This window comes from Sorex araneus, chromosome 8 (genome assembly GCF_027595985.1).
Source record: "Sorex araneus isolate mSorAra2 chromosome 8, mSorAra2.pri, whole genome shotgun sequence".
Classification (NCBI taxonomy): domain Eukaryota; kingdom Metazoa; phylum Chordata; class Mammalia; order Eulipotyphla; family Soricidae; genus Sorex; species Sorex araneus.
In genome coordinates this window covers 45,399,702-45,420,293 of record NC_073309.1, presented here as the reverse complement: position 1 = coordinate 45,420,293, position 20,592 = coordinate 45,399,702, and the positions used below count along the sequence as shown (strand labels likewise).

Here is a 20,592-nt window from a genome sequence, read left to right as displayed (position 1 = left end):
AGAGAGATCAAAAGGGAATACCCTGGCACAGAGGCAGGGTGGGGTGGGGGCGAGATGGGATTGCGGGGTGGGAGGGATACTGGGTTTATTGGTGGTGGAGAATGGGCACTGGTGGAGGGATGTATTTGCGAACATTGTATGAGGAAAAAAAAGCTCGAAAATGTGTGAATCTGTATCTGTACCCTCATGGTGATTTGTTAATTAAAGAATAAAATAAATTAAAAAAAACAAATACATCCTTTAAGAACAGATGAAGGAAACGTCTTTAGAAACAGAGCAAAGAAATTAGCTTTCCCCTATGGAAGACAGAGTTGGGGCCTCAGAGAAGAAGATCACAGAAGTCCCAATGGATAAATTAATCTATGAGCAAGGTGTTGAAAGATGAAATAGATTTAAAGGTTGCAGAGAGGACATTGAGAAAGAGCTTCTTTAAAGACCTCATTACCTGTGCTTCAGTGGTTCTCAGTATTTACACCCAACACACTCAAGGAATATGATGTATCACATCTATCATTTGTCAAGTTCTGTGAGCACCTCCAGCATATCTGGTTAACTTTAGAGCTCTGGCCTAGCCTCTTTTCTAGGGGATCATACATTACAGAAGAGACTCTCCGTTCCAAGCTCCTATTCTGCTAACCCATTCTCCACACTGCAATCAGAAACTACCTGTTTGTTTTAATTTATGTTTTTAAGCATTTTATTTTCTTTAATTGTAAATACATGCAACTGACCAAAAAGAGTGTACATGAAAAGTAAAATTCTCTCCCTTCCCCCCGCAAAAAATAGAAGAGACTGCAATAGAGAGAGGGCAGGAGAGAGAGACACACATCCAAGTCCCAGAAATTCTAGCTCTATGAAGACAGAGCTCGAGCCAGGGTGGGCCAGAGGACCCTCTTCCTGCACCTGCAGGTCTTCCTGCACCTGCCCCTCCAGCTCTGAGTCTGCTCAGGTCTGTCTCCCCATCAACCTCATCTGGGGGATGAAGGTAAAGGAAGGGCTCAATGGAATGTAGGTCTTAGAAGACACAGACTGAATGTGGTAAGACTCATCAGCATAGATGGACTCACAGACAGGAACATAACCTCCACACACCCCCTGTGCAAACTCCCTTCTGCAAATCTGCACACTTACCACTTCTGCAAGTGAAGCCAAGCACAAACAATTATGCCTTCTTCACACATACATGTATAGACACATGAGCACATTACAGACTGAGACACAGGACCTTTCCCCAGAAACTCACTGACATACAATTACCCCTTGGTATATAAAACTCAAGTGAGAACTGAATCAAAGTCCAGGGTATATAAACAGATATCAGTCAGTTTGAGCACCCACTCAGACATGGCTGGAAAAAGTAGACTCCCTCAGTCACACGCACAAAACATGGTAGCATTTCTCTCTCTCTCTCTCTCTCTCTCTCTCTCTTTCTCTCTCTCTCTCTCTCACGCACACACACACAGATACACACACATACATCTGTAGACTTTGGCATTAGCCAACACTCATGCAGAGAGAATTGACCGTGCAGGTCATGGGACTGTCAGAGAAGCTGTTAAATTTCTCATACCATTTTTTTTCTTTAACGGAGGCATGAGAGGGGACTGCACCCAGCTCATCCTCAGGGCTTACTTCTGGTTCTGTGCTCAGGAATCATTTCTTGTGAAGCTCTGAGAAGTGCTGGGGATTGGACCCTGTGTGCCTTGTGCAAGGCAAATGCCCTATTTGTTATACTATCACTCTGGCATAGATTAATTTTTTTCTAAGTTTATGCTCCTGGTTAATGATGAGAGGAAGGTGAATGATTTAGTTACATAGTTAGTGTGGCAGCATCTCAGGATAAGAGACACTGCTCCAGGAAGCAGTGGAATCAGAGCAGGCCAACCCAAACCATGGAGCTCAGCGTCCTCCTCCTTCTGACTGTCTTCACAGGACTCTTGCTTCTCATTGGCAGGGGCCAGCCAAAATCCCGTGGACGACTCCCTCCTGGCCCTCGTCCCCTGCCCTTCTTTGGGAATCTCCTGCAGATGGACAGAAATGGCCTGCTCAAATCCATCCTGAAGGTGAGACACAGAAGGTGGGGTGTGGGGCTGTGAATGACGAAGCCTCAGTTTACCCTTGCCAGCTGCTGTGAGTGGTCCCACTTTTGACTGGTTTATCCTACATTTTTGATTCCCTGCAAATTCCTGACCTTTTTCTGATAAACCGAGAGTTGACAATTGTTCATCATAAAATCCTGACCTAGAGCTTAGTCTCGCAGGGAGATGAAGATAATGAACAATACAAAGGCAGGTGATCAGAAAGACCAACCAGCCAGGCTACCCTGTAGATTCCCTGCATTCTCTGTAACACAAAGACCCGGTTTTCCTACACCAATGTTACAAATCGAGCCACAGTTAACTTAGTTCCTATACTAAGTTTCTCTCTATTTGGGGATAGCTCCTTTTCTTTTCTCTTTTATTTTCCAAAAAAATTTCTACTTTTCAGCTCTAAGTCTGAGCATCTTTATTACTCCATATTTTCATTCTTGAAAATATTGAAGAATCTGAGAATTGTGAACTCCACTTCTGCCTCACCTGCACCAGCTGGCTCTTTGTCTCTGTCCTCAGGGATCATTCCTGGAAGGACTTAGACTTCCTTTCAGGTTCAAAGGTGAACATACAGTGGTTGTTTGCTAAAGGCCATGGAGATGGAGCTGGTGGGGGGCGGTCAGTGCAGGGACTCAGAGGTGTCATAGCTGTGTTGGAGGTATGGGGTCTTGGCCTTGGAGAAGTTAGGTGGCCAAGAGGAGGTCTTTGGAAGTGAGTCAGGGATGAAGAATTTTACATTGTGTTGCTACCCTCTGTGTTAGCACCTACTTGTCATGAAAGTGAGCGAAAGGAAGAGGTGACACTGAGAAATAAGTATCTAGAATGTCAACAATGTCACTGAGAAATAGGTGTTAATAAGGGAGCAATGTGGCCCAGGTGTAATCTTGGAGTTTTTTAATCCAAGCCCAAGGATTGACATCTTCCAACAAGTCTGTTTACTTGTTTTCTCTCTTTCAAGTACATACATGAGTGAGACCCTCCAGTATTTGTTCTTCTCTCTCTGATTAATTTTTCTTAACCTGGTATCCTCCAGTTATAGTCACATTGCTATGAACTGCCTGATTTCATCGTTTCTGACTGCTGCATGGATTTCCCTTTTATATACACACCACATCTTTATTTTTATTTATTCATTCATTTTTCATTGAGTCACTGTGAGATACACAATTACAAAGGTATTCATGTTTGGACTTCAGTCATATCATATAAAGTTCCAACACCCACCCCATCCCTCTACCAGTGTACATTTCCCACCACAAATGATCCCAGTATTCCTTCCCCCACCTCCACCTCCAGCCTGCCTCTATAGCTCTATAACAGGCGCTTGTACTCTCTCTCTCTCTCTCTCTGCCCCCTCTCCTCTTGGGCATTATGGTTTGCCATACAGATACCGATATGATATTATGTCATTCTTTTACCTACTTTCAGCAAGCAGATCTTATCCAGAGTGATTATTTCCAACCATCATTGCAATAGTGGTTTTTTATACATCCCAACTGCTTCACCCCCAGCACTTGAGGGAGGCTTCCAACGATGGACCAATACTCCTGCCCCCTGTTTCTATTATCCTTTGGTGTTAATCTCATACTATTTTTATGTCCCACAAATGAGTGCAATCATTCTATGTCTGTCTCGCTCCTTCTGACTCGTTTCACTCAGCATTATACACTCCATGCCCATCCCTTTATAAGCAAATTTCATGACCTTATTTTTCCTAACAGCTGTGTAGTATTCCGCTATGTAGATCTATCAATAGTATCCAGTTCTCTGTTCTCAGGAGGCACTTGGGTTGTTTACAGGTTCAGCTATTGTGAATAGTGCTGCAGTGAACATAGTAGTGCAGATAGCATTTCTGCTGTGTGTTTTTACACCTCCAGGGTATATTGACAGAGATGGTATTGCTGGGTCATTTCTAGTTTTCTGAGGAATACCTATATTTTTTTTTTCCAAAAAGGCTGGGCCAGTCAGCATTCCAGCCAGCAATGAATGAGAGTTCCTTCCTCCCCACATTCGCGCTGCACTGTTTGTTCTTGTTCTTTTTGATGTGTGTCAGTCTCTGTGGTGAGGTGATATTTCATTGCTGTTTTGCATCTCCCTGATGATTAGTGATGTAAAATATTCATGTTCCTTTTGGCCATTTGATTTCTTTTTTAAGGAAATTTCTGTTCATTAATTCTCCCCCTTTTTTGATGGCATTGGATGTTTTATTCTTGTAAAGTTTTACCTGTGTCTTATATATCTTGGATATTAACCCCTTATCTGATGGGTACTGGGTATATAGTTTTTCCCATTCTGTGGGGTGTTTCTATATCTTGATCACCATTTCTTTTTTTAAAAAATTTTATTTTATTGAATCACCATGAGATAGTTACAAGTTTTCATGTTTGGGTTACAATTTCACGATGATAAAACACCCATCCCTTCACCAGTGCACATTCCCCACCACCGATATCCTGGGTATACCCCCCCTTTCCCACCCTCCCCCAGCCTCCATAGCAGACAATATTTCCCATACTATCTCTCTGCTTTGGGGCATTATGGCTTGCAACACAGACACTGAGAGGTCATCATGTTTGTTCCATTATCTACTTTCAGCATGCATCTCCCATCCCAACTGGTTCCTCCATCCATCATTTTCTTAGTGATCCCTTCTCTATTTCATTTGCCTTCTCCCCTCCACTCATGAAACAGTCTTCCAGCTATGGGGCAATCCTCCTGGCCCTTGTATCTACTGTCCTTGGGTGATGACCATTTCTTTTGAGGTGCAGAAGCTTCTTAGTTTAATGTAGTCCCATTTGTTTATCTTTGCTTCCACTTGCATGATCAGTGGTATTTTGTCTTTGAAGATGCCTTTCGCTTCAATGTCATGGAGGGATTTGCCTACACTTTCCTTCATGTACCTTAAGGATTCAGGTTTGATACTGACGTCATTAATCCATTTTGCTCTAACTTTTGTGCCTGGTGTTAGATATCTGAGTTCACTATTTTTTGAATGTAGCTGTTCAATTTTCTCAGCACCACTTGTTAAAGAGGATTTCCTTCCTCCACTTCACATTTCTTGCTTCTTTATCAAATATTAAGTGGCCATATATTTGAGAGTCTGTGCCAGGATATTCAACTCTGTTCCATTGGTCTGGGGGTCTGTTTTTATTTCAGTTACATGCCGTTTTAATTACAACCACTTTGTAGTACAGTTTGAAAGTTGGGGAAGATGATGACTCTCATCTTATTTTTCTAAGAATTGCTTTAGTAATTCATGGGGGTTTAATGTTCCATATGAATTTTAGGAGTGTTTTGTCTATTTCTTTGAAAAATGTCATGGATATTCTTTTAGCAACTGCATTGAATCTGTACAATGCTTTGGGGAGTATTGCCATTTTGACAATTTTAATCCTCCCGATCCATGAGCAGGGTATTGTTTCCATTTTCTCGTGTCCTCTTTTAGTTCTTATAGTAGTGGTTTGTAATTTTCTTTGTACATGTCCTTCACCTCTTTAGTTAGATTCCAAGGTATTTGATTTTCTGAGGCACAATTATGAATGAGATTAAAAAAAATCTCTTTCTTTTCTTTCATTATTTGTATATATAAAAACCATGAACTTTTGGGTATTGATTTCATAGCCTGTCCCTTTACTATATAAATCTATTGTTTCTAGGAGCTTAACTGTAGAATACTTAGGATTTTTTAAGTATAAAATCATGTCATCTGTAAAGAGTGAGAGTTGGACTTCTTCCTGTCCTTGACACCTTTGATATATATGTATATAAATATATATAAGTATATATATTTATATATATATTATTGTCTAAATGCTATGACAAGTACTTCCAGTACTATATTGAATCGAAGTGGTGAAAGTGGGCAACCTTGTCTTGTGCTTGATATTGGAGGAAAGGCATTTTGTTTTTCCCCATTGAAGATAATGCTTGTGATAGATGGCTTTGACTTATATTGAGGAAAGTTCTGTCAACTCCAATTTTGTTGAGAGTTTTTATAATTAACAGGTTCTGGACCTTTTCAAATTCTTTCTCTGCATCTATTGATATGATCATGTTGTTTTTATCTTTAATTTTATTTATATGGTGTATTATGTTGATTGCATTGCAAATATTAAACCATCCTTGCATCCTTAGGATGAATCATGTTGATCATGGTGTATGATGAGTTGTTTGATTCTATTTGCTAGTATTTTGCTGTGGATCTTTCATCTGTGTTCATAAGGAATATAAGTCTGTAGTTTTCTTTTTTTGTGGTCTCTCTCTCTGCTTTGGATATCAGGGTGATATTTGTCTCATAGAAACTGTTTGGGAGTGTTTCTGTTTCTTCAACTACCTGGAAAAGTTTGAAAAGGATTGGCAGTAAGTTGCTCTTTAAAGGTCTGAAAGAATTAAAGGTCTGAAAGAATTAAATAGTGAATCCATTAGGGCTGGGACTTTTCTTTTGGGGGAGACTTTTTATCAACTTTCCATTTTCCTCATTAGTGGTAGGTCTGTTCAAGTATTTCAAATCTTGGTTCAGGCTTGGAAGGTTATAAGTATCTAGGAATTTATCCATTTCTTCGAGGTTTTCTTGTTTTGTGGCATAAAGTTTCTCAAAATAATGTCTGATTATCCTTTGAGTTTATGTGTTTTTTGTTGTGGTATCTACTTTACATTTCTATTTGATTTATTAGAGTTCTTGCTCTCTTTCTTTGTGAGTCTTGCTAGTGGTTTATTGATCTTTTTTATTTTCACAAATAATCAGCTCTTGGTTTCACTGATATTTTGAATTTTTTTTTTGGGGGGGGAGATTCCAGCTCATTTATTTCTGCTTTAAGTTTTATTTCCTTCCTCCTGTCTGGGCTGGACTCTTTTTGTTAGTCATTTTTCAAGATCTTAAGCTGTGAAGTTAGATTAGTTATGTGGACTCTTTCTTCCTGATGAATGCTTGCAAAGCTATAAGCTTTCCTCCTAACATTGCTTTTGCTACAAGTTCTTGTAGCTCATGTCTTCATTTTTATTCGTCTCCAGGAATCTTTTTATTTCCTCTCTAAGCCACCGGTTATCCAGTAACAAGCTGTTTAATTTCCAGGTGTTTGATTTGATTCTGTTTCTATGTGTGATTAACTTCTATGTTAAGATTATCATGATCTGAAGATATTGATACAATTTCTAGCCTCTTAATTTTATGGAGGTATATTTTGTGGTCTGGCATGTGGTCTATCTTGGAGAATGTCCCTGTGCACTGGAGAAGAATAACCATATCTTCTTCTTCTTCTTCTTCTTCTTTTTTTTCCGCCTTCTTGGGTCACACCCAGCAATGCTCAGGGGTTACTCCTGGCTCTGCACTCAGGAATTACTCCTGGCGGTGTTGAGGGGACCATATGGGATGCCGGGGATCGAACCCAGATGGGCCACATGCAAGGCAAACACCCTCCCCGCTGGACTATCGCTCTGGCCCCAACCAAACCTTATTTATCCATTCACCTCTTCTTGGATATATGGGGTATTTCCATATCCTTTTGATTGTACGAACCACTGCAATGAACATAGGAATGCATGTATCTTTTTGAATGAATACTTTTCTGTTTTGAGTGTAGATGCCTAAAGTGGAATTGTTGAGTCATGTGGGAGGTCTATTTTATTTTTTTGAGAAGTCTTCATACTGCCTTCCACAGAGGTTGAAGCAAATGTCATTTTCACCATGTGTAAGATGATATCATGATATCTCATTTTTTAAATTTAACTTGCAGTTCCTTAATTACAAGTGATAATGAACACTTTTTGTTACATCAGGAGACTAATTGCTTTTATTTTAGTTTGGTTATTTTCTGGACACACCGGGAAGTACTCAGGACTTTCTCCTGGCTGTATTCTCAAGGATAACTCCTGGTGGACTCTGGGGATCGAAGGGGTGCTATCAATTGATCCTGGGTCTGCCATGGGCAACATGGGTCTGCCACAGGAATCCTGGATTTTACTCACTGCACTATCTATTGGGCTCTGAGGAAATTGATTCTTTAGCTGAGATGTCAGAAAGCTGAGATGAGAGCCAAGCATAAAGAAAGGGTGATTGTAAAACATTTAGCTTGAGACCAAAGAGTTATCATAGTGGTAAAGGCTTCCTTTGAATGCGGCTAGCTCTGGATTGATACCTGGCACCACATACCCTGAGCATCACCAGGATGAATCTCTGAGCACAGAGCCAGGAGTTAGTTCTGAGCATAGCTGAACATGGACAAAAAAATAAACACCACCACCATCACCACCACCACCACAACAAACCCATTTAACTATCTGTGCTGCTGATGGCCCATGAGGGCTTGGGTTGGGTCATAGGTTAATCCTTTGGTTGTTGGGTTCTGGGAAACAAAAGCACACCCTTTGGAGGGGCCTATCTGATCCCTCTTTTAGCATTTTAATAGTCTAAGAGTGGGGGTGGGCAGGGAGGTGCACATTTATGGTAAACATGGGTGTGCATATGCTTGACAGATGCGAGACCAGTATGGGGATGTGTTCACTCTGTACCTGGGACCAAAGCCAGTGGTCATTCTCTGTGGAACAGAGGCCATCCGGGAGGCTCTGGTGGACCAAACTGATGCCTTCTCTGGCCGGGGAAAAATAGCTGTGCTTGAACCAGTCTTCCAGGATTATGGTAAGAGCCTCCAAGAAATCATGAAGGATGGGATTAAGGATGAGGGTTGGGGAGCATGAATTCAGCCCAGAAGGCAAATAGATTCAGACTGTTCTTTCAACATACTCTGAAACCCCCAGGTTTAGTGTTTTCCAATGGGGAACGCTGGAAGGTGCTTCGACAATTTGCTCTGACTACCATGAGGGACTTTGGGATGGGAAAGCGGAGCGTGGAGGAACGAATCCAGGAGGAAGCTCAGTATCTGGTGGAGGAGCTGAGGAACACAAAGGGTGAGTGAACTGGGAGAGGGGAAGAAATATGTCAGGGGGAGGGAGGGAGGAAGGGAGTAGGAGAGGGAGCGAAGGAGGGAGGGAGAGAAGGGGGAGAGAGAGGAGAGACAGAGAGAGACAGAGAAGTGGTGTGCATGGCAATAAAATAGAGGTTTGATATAATGCCCAAAGGAGAGAGAGACAGAGAGACGGAGTCAGAGAGAGACAGAGACACAGAGAGAAAGGCTGTGGGGGGAGGGTGATGGGAGGGAAACTGGGGAGATTGGTGGTGGCGAATGTATACTGGTGTAGGGATGGGTGTTGGAATACTGTATGATTGAAATCCAACCATGATTATCTTTTTAACAATGTATCTCACAGCGATTCAGTAAAAAGGAAACAAAGAAAGAAAAAAGGAGAAAAATTTTTAAAAGTTAATAAAATAGAACTTTGGATGTCGGAGTAATAGTATAGTGGGAAAGGTCCTTGCCTTGCATGCAGCCAAGAGTTTGGTTACTTGGGTTTGATTCCCACTATCTCATATAATTCTCTGAATCACCAGGTGTGTTTTCCAAGTGCAGAACCAGAAGTAACCCCTGAGCACTGCCAGGTGTGGCCCCCGAAAACAAATAAAGGAACAAAAAATGGAGATTTAGGTAGTCAGAGAGAGGGTGGTAAAGAGAAAAAGACACAATGAATGAAAGACCAGCAGTGTCTGGGGGTGGAGAGAGGGCTTGAGAGGGTTCACTGAGTCAGAGGAGATACTGTAGTGTTGTGGCTAAAAAGAGCTCAGAGAATTGATACTCAATATAAGTACCCTCCTTACTTTTCTCAGAGAAGACAACTCGCAATTGATTGCTTTGATGGAAGGCAAAAATAGGACTTCCAGAAAAGGAAGCAAGAAGAGAAAAGGGAAGAGCTCAGACATGTGCTTTGAATTTTCCTTACCTGGGTGAGGGCTACTGAGAAGACAGTGTAGTAGAAATCACACTTCCCTTCTGGTTGCTTTTGTTATCTCGCTAAATTGGCTGTGTGGAGACAGAAGTGACAGGTTGTCTCAGAAGGCTGGAGGACATCAGTGCACAGTGTGGGAGGGAGAGGCTGAGGCCCAGACACGGGGAGCCGAGGAACAGGGACAGAGAACAGAGAAGGGCAAAGATACCAAGATGGAAGGACCAAGACAGGAGACTTGTGAGATCAAGAGTGAGTGTAGGGACTAGGAGAAGCAGAGAGAGAAAGAAAGAGCAGAGAATATAAAGACACTTGCAGACAGATCAGAAAGGCTCTGCAGGGGACAGAGGGGAGGAACAGGACACAGAAGGAGTAAGACTGCATCCATATGTAGTTACTGGGCTCACAGAGCCTCTGTCTTGCCAATTGAGCCTGTGTGTGCAGAAATCAGCCAAGAAGGGCAAGTCTGTTTCCTGAAGAACAAAGTGTCCAGAGCTGCAGACAGAAGAAAGGCACATGATATTTAAGGAATGGGAAAATATTTATTTTAACTGTACAAAATTTGAAATATATATCAGACCAATATATCAAAACCAACACACACAACACACAACATACAGCTATGTGTATATAATATAATATAATATATATATATATATATATATATATATATAAATTCTGTTTTCTGGACCCTAAAGTGGACAGTGGCAAATCAATGAAGGTTCTGCCATCATTCAATGGGCAGACCCTTGCCTTTGAGTTAGCGCTCAATTAGTTGCATCCTCTCCCCCCAGGAACACTCCAGGACCCCAAATTCTTCTTTCAAGCCAGCGTCGCCAATGTCATCTGCTCCATTGTCTTTGGGGAACGTTTCTCCTACCAAGACCCTGAGTTCCGTCGACTGCTGCACTTGATCTTTAGCTCATTTGTCCTCATGAGCTCCTTCTCTGCCCAGGTCAGAAAAGGTGGAGGATGGTGGAGATGAGGTGGACACCAAGGGTGGGGATGCTAATGATCAGTTTCAGGGTGCAGGAATTCAGATCAGGGATGAAAGAGGACAGTGATAACAGTAAGGAAGTGAGTCAGAGAGGGGGAAAGCAGAGGTCAGAGTGGTAGACAGATGGAAAGACAAAAAGAAAGAAAGGGGAGTGGTAGGGGAAACTCAAATATTCAGGGTACCTGAATACTCTGGTAGGGCTCAGGGGACCATATGGGGTGCCAAAGTCAGTCTGGGTTAGCTGTTTTGTAAGGCAAATGCCTTACCCACAAACTGTTGGGCCATTGAAGGCTGCATCTAGCAAAGCCTCATGGACTATTCTGTTTGTTTATGTTTTTGGGGGGAGTGGGGTGGATATTGATTACAGTTCCAATAATTTTGGGTTTAACATTGGGTTGTCCTTTCACATCCTGCAGGGATCTTAGGTTAATTGAGGTACACTCACCACAGTGCTCCCAAGGCACACCCAATTCCATCAGGACACTCTCATTCTTCTGTGTTTATCTTTAACCTCTCATTTGTGCTCTCTTCCCCTATCTGTTAGTCAAAAATATCTCCAAATCAGACACTGTAACTTGTGAAGCCAAAACTTCTTATGACTCTGGGTTTTGTATACATAAGTGAAATATTGCTTTTCTCTTTTCTTTGTGTCCTTTGCATAATTTCTTTTAGAGAAATGTCCTTGTTGTATAGACACAGGAAGACAGTAAGTGCTATGATTTTGTAATATGGTAGTTAATTGACTCTGAATAATATTTACTCCTGGGCATTCATCATATTTATTTGTCTTAAATATCAGTTGCCCTTAGATTGACTTCAGTTTTTAACACTCCAATAGGCAGGGCTCCCAGAGGAACTTCGATGGACCTAAGGCAAGCCATAAACTTACCCTAGTCCAAAAAGGGACAGTCTGAGCTCCATAAAAAGTATGATAGATTAAGACCATGGTACTGAGAGGTTATCATGTTTGTTCCTTTATCTAATGCCCAAAAGGGGAGAAAGAGATAGAGACAGAGACAAAGATAGAGAAAGAAGTAAAGTGCCTGCCACAGAGACACTCTAGGAAGAGGGTGGCAGGAGGAAAACTGGGGTCATTGACTGTGGGAAATATACACTGGTGTAGGAATGGTGTTGGAACACCATATTACTGAAACTTGACCATTATCAGCTTTGTAACTCTGTATCTCTCTGTGACTCAGAAATAAAAATTTAAAAAATTGAGAACATGGTCATGGAACAAACTCTGACCTGACCCAAAAAGAAGTAACTGAATATGGACCCTGTTGGGGTTAGGAAAACCTAACCTGGCCTGAGGACTGTAGTCTGGGATATATGGTGAGATGTTCCCCGCAAAAAGCCACCCTTTAAACTATATATACACATACATATACATATACATATCACTTGTATCACTTGCCATCCCATTGCTTTTTGATTTTTCTCGAGTAGGTGCCAGTAACGTCTCCATTCGTCCCAGTTGTGTGCTAGTGTAGCCCAATGGGAGTTCTCTTCTTAAACTTTGCAGCCCTTTCTCCCCTCTTTGTGAAGTAGAATTTTGCATGAAGGAGATGGTGGTCTGATCCCGTTTGGAATTTTGGGACAACAACGACATTGGTCAGGCAAAACTGTTGATTGAATATGATGTGGTCAATTTCATTGTGGAACTGTCCACTTGGAGACTCCCATGTCCAACATGATTATTTGCAACAAGTTAAATATTATATCTGTCATCAGGCAGAATAATAGAAGCCCAAACCCAAAAAGTCAGTGGGGGCTGAGTGACCTGCTGCCTCATCTGGTTGAGGGGATGCAGAGAGGAGGGGAGAGTTAGGGGGAGGTTTGAGCAAAACAGACAAAGTGGCCCAGGGAGGAAATTGATACTCAGAGAGAGGAGCAGAGGTGGGACACAAAGAAATGAGAGAGGTGGAGTGGATAGAGATGGGAAAAAGGGTACAGAGACCCACAAAAAATTTAATAAAGAAGCTTGAAAACCAGGAAGAGAAAGATGCAGGAAGGAAACAGAATCAGTGTAAGAGGGATCCAGTGATAGAAAGACAGGTCTGAGCCAGTGTTGAAAACTAGTAATTTTGGACCATATTTAGACTTGCTCACTATGTTTCAAGAGGAACAAGAATCTATCTCTCACCGACAGATGTTTGAGCTCTTCTCTGGATTCTTGAAGTATTTCCCTGGTGCACACAGCCAGGTCTCTAGGAACTTGAAGGAAGTCAATGACTTCATTGCTCGAAATGTGGAAAAGCACCGCGAGACTCTGGACTCTACTGCTCCTCGAGACTTCATTGATGCCTACCTGATCCGCATGGACAAAGTGGGGCTTGGGGAGGTGGATGGGAGGGAAAGGGAGGAATGGTGGATAGGTTGAGAGTGGAAGAGAAAGAGTAGGAGTCTGAGAAGAGCATGGAGGTAAGAACAGAGGATGGAGAGGGGAGATTCAGAAATAGGTGATAGGTGTGGTAGGGCCATACCTTTTTATTCTACTACTATTCAGGGTAGAAGAAAAGGAGTGAGGGAGAGAGAATAGGAGTAAGAGAGAGAGATGGAAGATGGCAGAAAAAGAGTGGGAGATGGAGAGACAACACAGGAGGGTGAGTGAGAAGCTTCCTGTAATGGTGGAGATATCTACTGAAGGAAAGTCTGAAATGGTGTAAGATAACCAGAAACAGACAGGAACCCAGAGATGTTTATGTGTACTGTGAGGCTCTAGGCTCTCCTAACTAAAACTCTTTTCCCTGGGCACAGGAAAAATCCAACCCCAACACTGAATTCCATCACATGAACCTCATCATCTCTGTACTCTCGCTCCTCACTGGTAACACAGAGACCACCAGCACTACGCTCTGCTATGGATTCCTGCTCATGCTCAAATACCCCCACATCACAGGTGGGCAGAATGGGGCCAATTAACAGATTTGGATCTATGACCCCCTTTTGAGCTGTCTGGTCAAACTAGAGTTCTGTCAGAAGAAGAAACAACACAACATGTGGCTCTCTGACCAGAAGCAATGAAAATTTCGGCTGAGCTCCCAATGAAGTCAAGTATCTGGGCTGATGGATGAACAAAAAAAACCAGATGACTGGTTGAAGAAACTTTGGTACATCTACACGATGGAATACTATGCAGTGGTTAGAAAAGTTAGAGTCATGAACTTTGCATATAAGTGGATCAACATGGAAAGTATCATGCTAAGTGAAATGAGTCAGAAAGAGAGACATACATAGAAAGATTGCACTCATCTGTGGAATATAGAATAGTAGACTAGGAGACTAACACCCAAGAATAGTAGAAATAAGTACCAGGAGGTTGACTCCATGGCTTGGCGGCTGGTCTCTCATTCTGGGCAACTCAGAGAAGGGAACACCAAGTAAAATGTGGTCGGAAGTCATGCGGGGGAAGGGTGACGCGTGCCGAATGTAGACTAGAGACTGAACACAATGGCCACTCAACACCTTTATTGCAAACCACAACACCTAATCAGAGAGAGAACACAAAAGGGAATACCCTGCCATAGTGGCAGTGTGGGGTGGTGGGGGAGAGGGGACTGGGGAGGGTGGGAGAGATGCTGGGTTTACTGGTGGTAGAGGATGGGCACTGGTGAAGGGATGGGTTCTCGAACTTTGTATGGGGGAAACATGAGCACAATAATGTATAATTCATTTCAATTATTAATGTAATTTTATTAGATCAATAAAGTCCAGATTGAAAAAAAATGAAAAAAAATTTAAAAAAAAAGCTGAAAAAAACCCAAACAGTTGAGATGTTCTCCCACTTTCCTCTTCTATCACTAAAATGTTTACTCACCCTTCCTTTTATCCACCCTTACATATACTTTCAGTATTTATCTATCCCCAGCCCATTTACCTATCCTTCTTTTTATTCATTGATTTACGTGTACACCCTTTGATTCTCTCACCTGTTACGTGAGCTTTATTTCTTTTATTTGGATTATAGGATTATCAACATCATTTCATTAAATGAGCAGCCTGTTGTTGATTCATTGGCTGTTTCAGTCATTCAATGTGTCCATCTTTCCTATAATTTAGGTTTTTTTTTTAAAATTTTTTATTGAGTCACCATGTGGAAAGTTATAAAGTTTTCAGGTTTAAATCTCAGTTATACAATGCTCAAATACCCATCCCTTCACCAGTGCTCATATTCCACCACCAAGAATCCCAGTATAGCTCCACCCCGCCCCCTCACACCCCTAACCCCCCCATGCCCCTAGCCCTCCCACCCTAAGCCCCCCCCGCCTGTGTAACTAATAAACTTCACTTTACTTTCACTTTGATTGCATACAATATTTCAACAAAACTCACTGTTATTGTTTGGAGAGTCTCTCCCCTAAAGTCAGACCTGCTGAAAAGGAAGCATTAGATAATTTGTTTTCCATTGCTGAGGATGAAGAGGTATGAGGTCGAGTGACCACACTTAGCAGCCTCTCAGTTTTGAGTTTCTGTATTTTAGTATTTTAGTAACTAAGTCCAGAGAGATATCTGCCAGAAGTTGCATCGTTGCCAACTTGTACTTCTCAGTTACATTATATTCCACATATGAGTGCAATCTTTCTATGTCTGTCTCTTTCTTTCTGACTCATTTCACTCAACATGATACTTTCCATGTTGATCCATTTATATGCAAATTTCATGACTTCATGTTTTCTGACAGCTACATAGTATTCCATTGTGTAGATGTACCAGAGTTTCTTTAACCAGTCATCTGTTTTGGGGCACTCTGTTTTTTTCCAGATTCTGGCTATTGTAAACAGTGCTGCAATGAACATAGAAATACATATGCCATCTCTACTATACCGTTTTGCCTCTCCGGGATATATTCCCAGGAGTGGTATTGCTGGGTCAAATGGAAGCTCAATTTCTAATTTTTTGAGAATCGTCCATATTGTTTTCCAAAAGGGCTGAACCAGTCGGCATTCCCACCAGCAGTGAAGAAGAGTCCCTTTCTCCCCGCATCCACGCCAACACTGGTTGCTTTTGTTTTTTGGGATGTGGGCCAGCAAAACCCTCCACGACATTGAAGCCAAAGGTATCTTCAAAGCTGACACGCCACTGGCCAAGCAAGTGAAAACAGAGATAAATGAATGGGACTATCTCAAACTAAGAAGCTTCTGCACCTCAAGAGAAACAGTGACCAAAGTACAAAGACAATCTACAGAATGGGAAAGGATATTTATGCAGTACCCATCCGATAAAGGGTTGATAACAAGGATATACAATGCACTGGTTGAACTCCACAAGAAGAAAACTGCCAACCCGATCAAAAAATGGGGTGATGAAATGAACAGAAGCTTTTCCAAAGAAGAAATCCGAATGGCTCAGAGGCATATGAGAAAATGTTCTACATCACTAATCATCAGGGAGATGCAGATCAAAACAACCATGAGATATCATCTCACACCACAGAGACTGGCCCACATCCCAAAAAACAAAAGCAACTGATTTAGGTTTATTCCTTATCTTTCTTACTGTATTTTGCTTCATGCTTCATCTGTCTGTTTCATCATTTTTGCATTTAACATTCCATTCATTCATGAATTCATGATGTTTTTATCCAACATTTTATTTGTCCATTGTTGGTTAATTTTACTAATTCCTGCATTCACTTGTTTATTCACTTATTCTTTCATTTATATCTCTAGTCATGCACTCATTCATGGGATATATTGATGTATGGATAACATGTATTTCTCTGTTGAGTGGGTTTTTTTTTCTGTTGGGTGACAGCCAGTAGTACTTGGGAACTACTCCAATCTCTGTATTCAGAGTTGAGTATGGTCTTGATTTTGTGGCATCGTGTGCCAGACAGAACTTGAAATCTGTGTTCCCACAAAACATGCACTCAGTCCATAGAGCTGTCTATCTTCCCTTCTTCATTAACCAGTGACATATTAGTTAATATATTGATTGAAAATACATTCCTCATTGATGATACTTTCATTATTTCATCTTTCCATTAATCAATCGATGCATTCCTGTATTTATGTAGCTTTGTGTTGCTTTATCTATAAAATTCCTTGTGAAATAACTCAGTAATTTATCTATAGAACACATACAATAGACATTTGTTCATTTTATGCTCATCTTAGAGAGGAATATTGCTTGGTTCTTGGAGTCAAGTTCTTTATCTGAAATTTGATGCAAATTGTCAAGTACTTACTATGTATATGTGCTTGCCTGTCCAAATGAAGAGAAAATAGATATCATTCATTAGGTTTCAAAGAGTGAAAATTTTTGTTGCTTTGTCTTACCTTACAGTGCCCAGCAGAACTGATTTCCAGAAATAGCAATTTTATTACATACTCCTTACTATGGTTTTCCTGGTTCATATTCACATGATCTGGGAAAAATAGGCTGAGAGCAGTTTCCTTGCTACATGCTTCTTTGAAGACTACTCACAGTTCCCCCCTCTGTGTCCAGAGAGAGTCCAGAAGGAGATTGACCAGGTGATTGGCTCACACCGTGCTCCTGACCTCAATGACCGAATCAACATGCCATACACGGATGCTGTCATCCACGAGATTCAGAGATATGCAGACGTCATTCCCATGGGGATCCCTCGCTCTGTCACCAAGGACACACACTTCCGAGGGAACATCATCCCAGAGGTGAGTATAGTGTGGGTGTCCTGAATGTCTCCTTTGTGGATTCCTTGGCTTTCCTAGTCTCCCAATGGAATTTTTATGGAGTTTTATTACTAGGGTGCTCTTGTTCTGTTTCAGCCTCATGGGGTAAAGAGGAAATGCATTTTCTTTCGATCTTGTAACCTTCCCTCAGGGCACTCAAGTATTTCCCATCCTGAGCTCTGCTCTCAATGATCCACATTACTTTGGAAAACCAGAAACCTTCAACCCTGATCATTTTCTGGATGCCAATGGGGCATTGAAGAAGAGCGATGCCTTCATACCCTTTTCCGTAGGTAAGATGGAATATTCTCTGGATTTCAGAGACCATAGACAATGAAATAAAGATAATGAAATAGAGAGCATTGTTTATAGAGAAGATAGAGTTCCTATTGTTATAACTGTCCTGACTGCCCCTATTTACTTCAATCTCAGAGAATAAGTAGATCTGGGGATGCATTTTATCTTCCTTACACCTAAGCCAAAAACATATTTGTTGAACACTTTTCTGAGCCCAGTACTCTCTTGGAGGCTGAAGATAATGTATCCAGCAGTCACCCTGAGCTACAGGTCATTTTCAGGAGCTTTCTGACCCATCTGTGATAAAAATTTATTATATTTTTATATGTTTATATTATGGTCTCAAAATATGATCTCCTTAGGAATGAAGCTTGCAATATTTTAGTACTTCTTGGCACAAATCGAGTGTTCAAAGGTGCAGTTATTATTGTTCAATTCTATGGTACTAAGTGATCGACTAGTGATTTGAAAGAAAATTGAAGGGTCAGTGAGGAAAGCTTGCCTGATGGATGGACTCCTGAGCTAAAGGCCTCCTGAATGGGTTCGGTCAGTCACTGGGAGAGGGTTGTCTGCAGACAGATCACCAGGAGGACAAAGACTGAAAGTGGGGGCAGCATGGTGCATCAACAAAATTACTAGAGTTTGGGGGGATCTTCAGGATCTGGGAATGTTCTGACATATCTCTATCTCTACTCACCTCTTTGTGGCCTTGAAGATAAGACCCCAGTGTAAAGTTTTCTCATTTTTGGGGAGAAAGGAAGGCCACTACATAAGGTCTTAGACTTTATTTCAGAACCCTTGGATCTATCCAGTGCTATAGTTGTTTTCCCATTTCATCTTGAGTGATAATGAGGAATATGTAGGGTGAAAAGTGGAGATTGCTTTGCCTTATTAGAGAGACAGAAGGTAGGGATATAAGGGCAGTGAGAGACAACGAGAATTAGAGGAACAAAGAGATGGAGAGAGACAGGGATTGAATAGGACAGAGAGTATAGAGAGTGGATGGACTTAATACTATAGATGAATTGTGTGTATACACAATATATATCATACATATGATATATATGAGAGAGACAGAGAAACACACACACACACTAACAGAGTTGCAGACAGAATCCAATCTAGATAAACCATGGAAAATAACTAGTTTGAAGAAAACAGAGAATAAAAGAAATAGAACAAAGAGACAGTGCATGACAATAGGTATACAACAGAAAGATAAATCATGACAAACATCTCAGAGAAGAGGTGATATCAGAGAGTGGTAAGGCAGAAGTCCCAAAGGTGGATTGGATGTGTCATTCCAGGCCGATCTGGGTGAGTTGTGTTGCAGAACTTCTTATCAAAATACCAGCCTGAAAAGCTGCTGGAGCATTTATAAGCTCAGGTCTTCTAATATCTGGATGCACCAGCAAAATACCTACAGACAGCCACAGTGTCTAACCCCCTGAAAAGTCTTGAAAGATCTGAAATTTCATATTTGAAAGGCCATTCCCCGGCTATCAGCTAGCTGATTAAGAGCCAGGAAGTAAAGCAGGAACATCTCCCTTTGTCCTTGTTCTCCACATTGGCAGTTTTCAACTCAGTGGGGAAAGTTCTTTCCACCTTGGGGAACCCCAGACTCCCCAGACTCTGTCCCTTCTGGGTCTTCAACTTTGAAGCATGTAATTCTGAGTCTGAGATCAGGAGCCAACCCAGACACAGTTACAGTTTCAGAGCACGTCACTTGCCCTATAGAGATAAAATATACAACAACAACTACACCGACAGGATCCTTTATCCAGGCTGGTGTTACCCTCAGATTCAATTGCAACATTTATTCTGTTAAACTCACAATTGGTCTTTGAGGCAAGTGCTATTCTCACATTAGAGAGGGAAGATAGTAAAATTCTAAACCTGGGGGCAACAACACTGACCCCTATGAGCGCATGAGAATCCCAGCAGGAGCCACACAGGCTCTCTGAAGAGTGTGTGTGCTCTAACCATTCAGCTATCACACCTGATTTTACTATTCCCATCTTAACCAAAAGACTGAGAAGCAACAATGACACCTGATTTCAGAGGTTAGGATTCCGCTATTTCCCATCCGAAATTGTAGTTAGAGATCAAGCCAGGTGAATCTGTTACAATGAACACAGGTGTCTGTGCTTTCAGATGAGACAGAACAGAGTATATGTGTAGCCCTCTTCCTACATCAGTGACCTTCTGTGCCCACAGGGAAGCGCATCTGTCCTGGAGAAGGCATTGCCAGAGCGCAAATATTTCTCGTCTTCACCACCATCTTGCAGAACTTCAACTTGGCCACCAGCATGGCCCCTGAGGACATCGACCTCACTCCTATGGAGTGTGGTGTGGGCAAACTGCCCCCACCATACAAGATCCACTTCCTGCCCCACCATGGAGACTAAGGAAGGGGCTCCAAACATGCTGGTGAAAATTGGAATCCCAATTTCTGCAGCAAGTTGCCCCTGCCTCTCTCCACATCTTCCTTCCTCAGACAGACCTGCTGCAAACCTATATCTTTCTTTGTCTTTGGTGGCTGCCTCCACAGGGAGATTATTTCCTGCAGCCTCACCTCTATCACAACACAGTTTTACTAGGGGTCACACATTTTTTGTTGTAGGGTGGTGCACCTCCAGGGATCCAAGTTTCAATGGGTCTGGATCAAACTTGCATGTGAGGCCAAGCTAGGGATTGATCTTACACCCTTAGACCTGCA

General features: G+C 41.8%; 1 protein-coding gene across 1 annotated transcript; it reads left to right on the top strand.

Moving 5' to 3' along the window:
- The first annotated feature begins 1,892 nt into the window (after positions 1 to 1,892).
- Positions 1,893 to 20,281, top strand: LOC101546075 (cytochrome P450 2B11-like). The gene is made up of 9 exons (XM_004620777.2): positions 1,893 to 2,063; positions 8,562 to 8,724; positions 8,844 to 8,993; positions 10,718 to 10,878; positions 13,073 to 13,249; positions 13,681 to 13,822; positions 17,371 to 17,558; positions 17,728 to 17,869; positions 20,091 to 20,281. The coding sequence occupies exons 1-9, from the start codon at positions 1,893 to 1,895 to the stop codon at positions 20,279 to 20,281; spliced, it is 1,485 nt and encodes a 494-aa protein (XP_004620834.2).
- Positions 20,282 to 20,592: the final 311 nt, after the last annotated feature.

Excerpts from the sequence above, each read along its gene's own strand:
- LOC101546075 (XM_004620777.2), top strand. The coding sequence starts at position 1,893 with ATGGAGCTCAGCGTCCTCCTCCTTCTGACTGTCTTCACAGGACTCTTG. Across the intron at positions 13,250-13,680 it reads ACCTGATCCGCATGGACAAA|GAAAAATCCAACCCCAACAC; the intron begins GTGGGGCTTGGG and ends CCCTGGGCACAG. Across the intron at positions 17,559-17,727 it reads GAGGGAACATCATCCCAGAG|GGCACTCAAGTATTTCCCAT; the intron begins GTGAGTATAGTG and ends ACCTTCCCTCAG.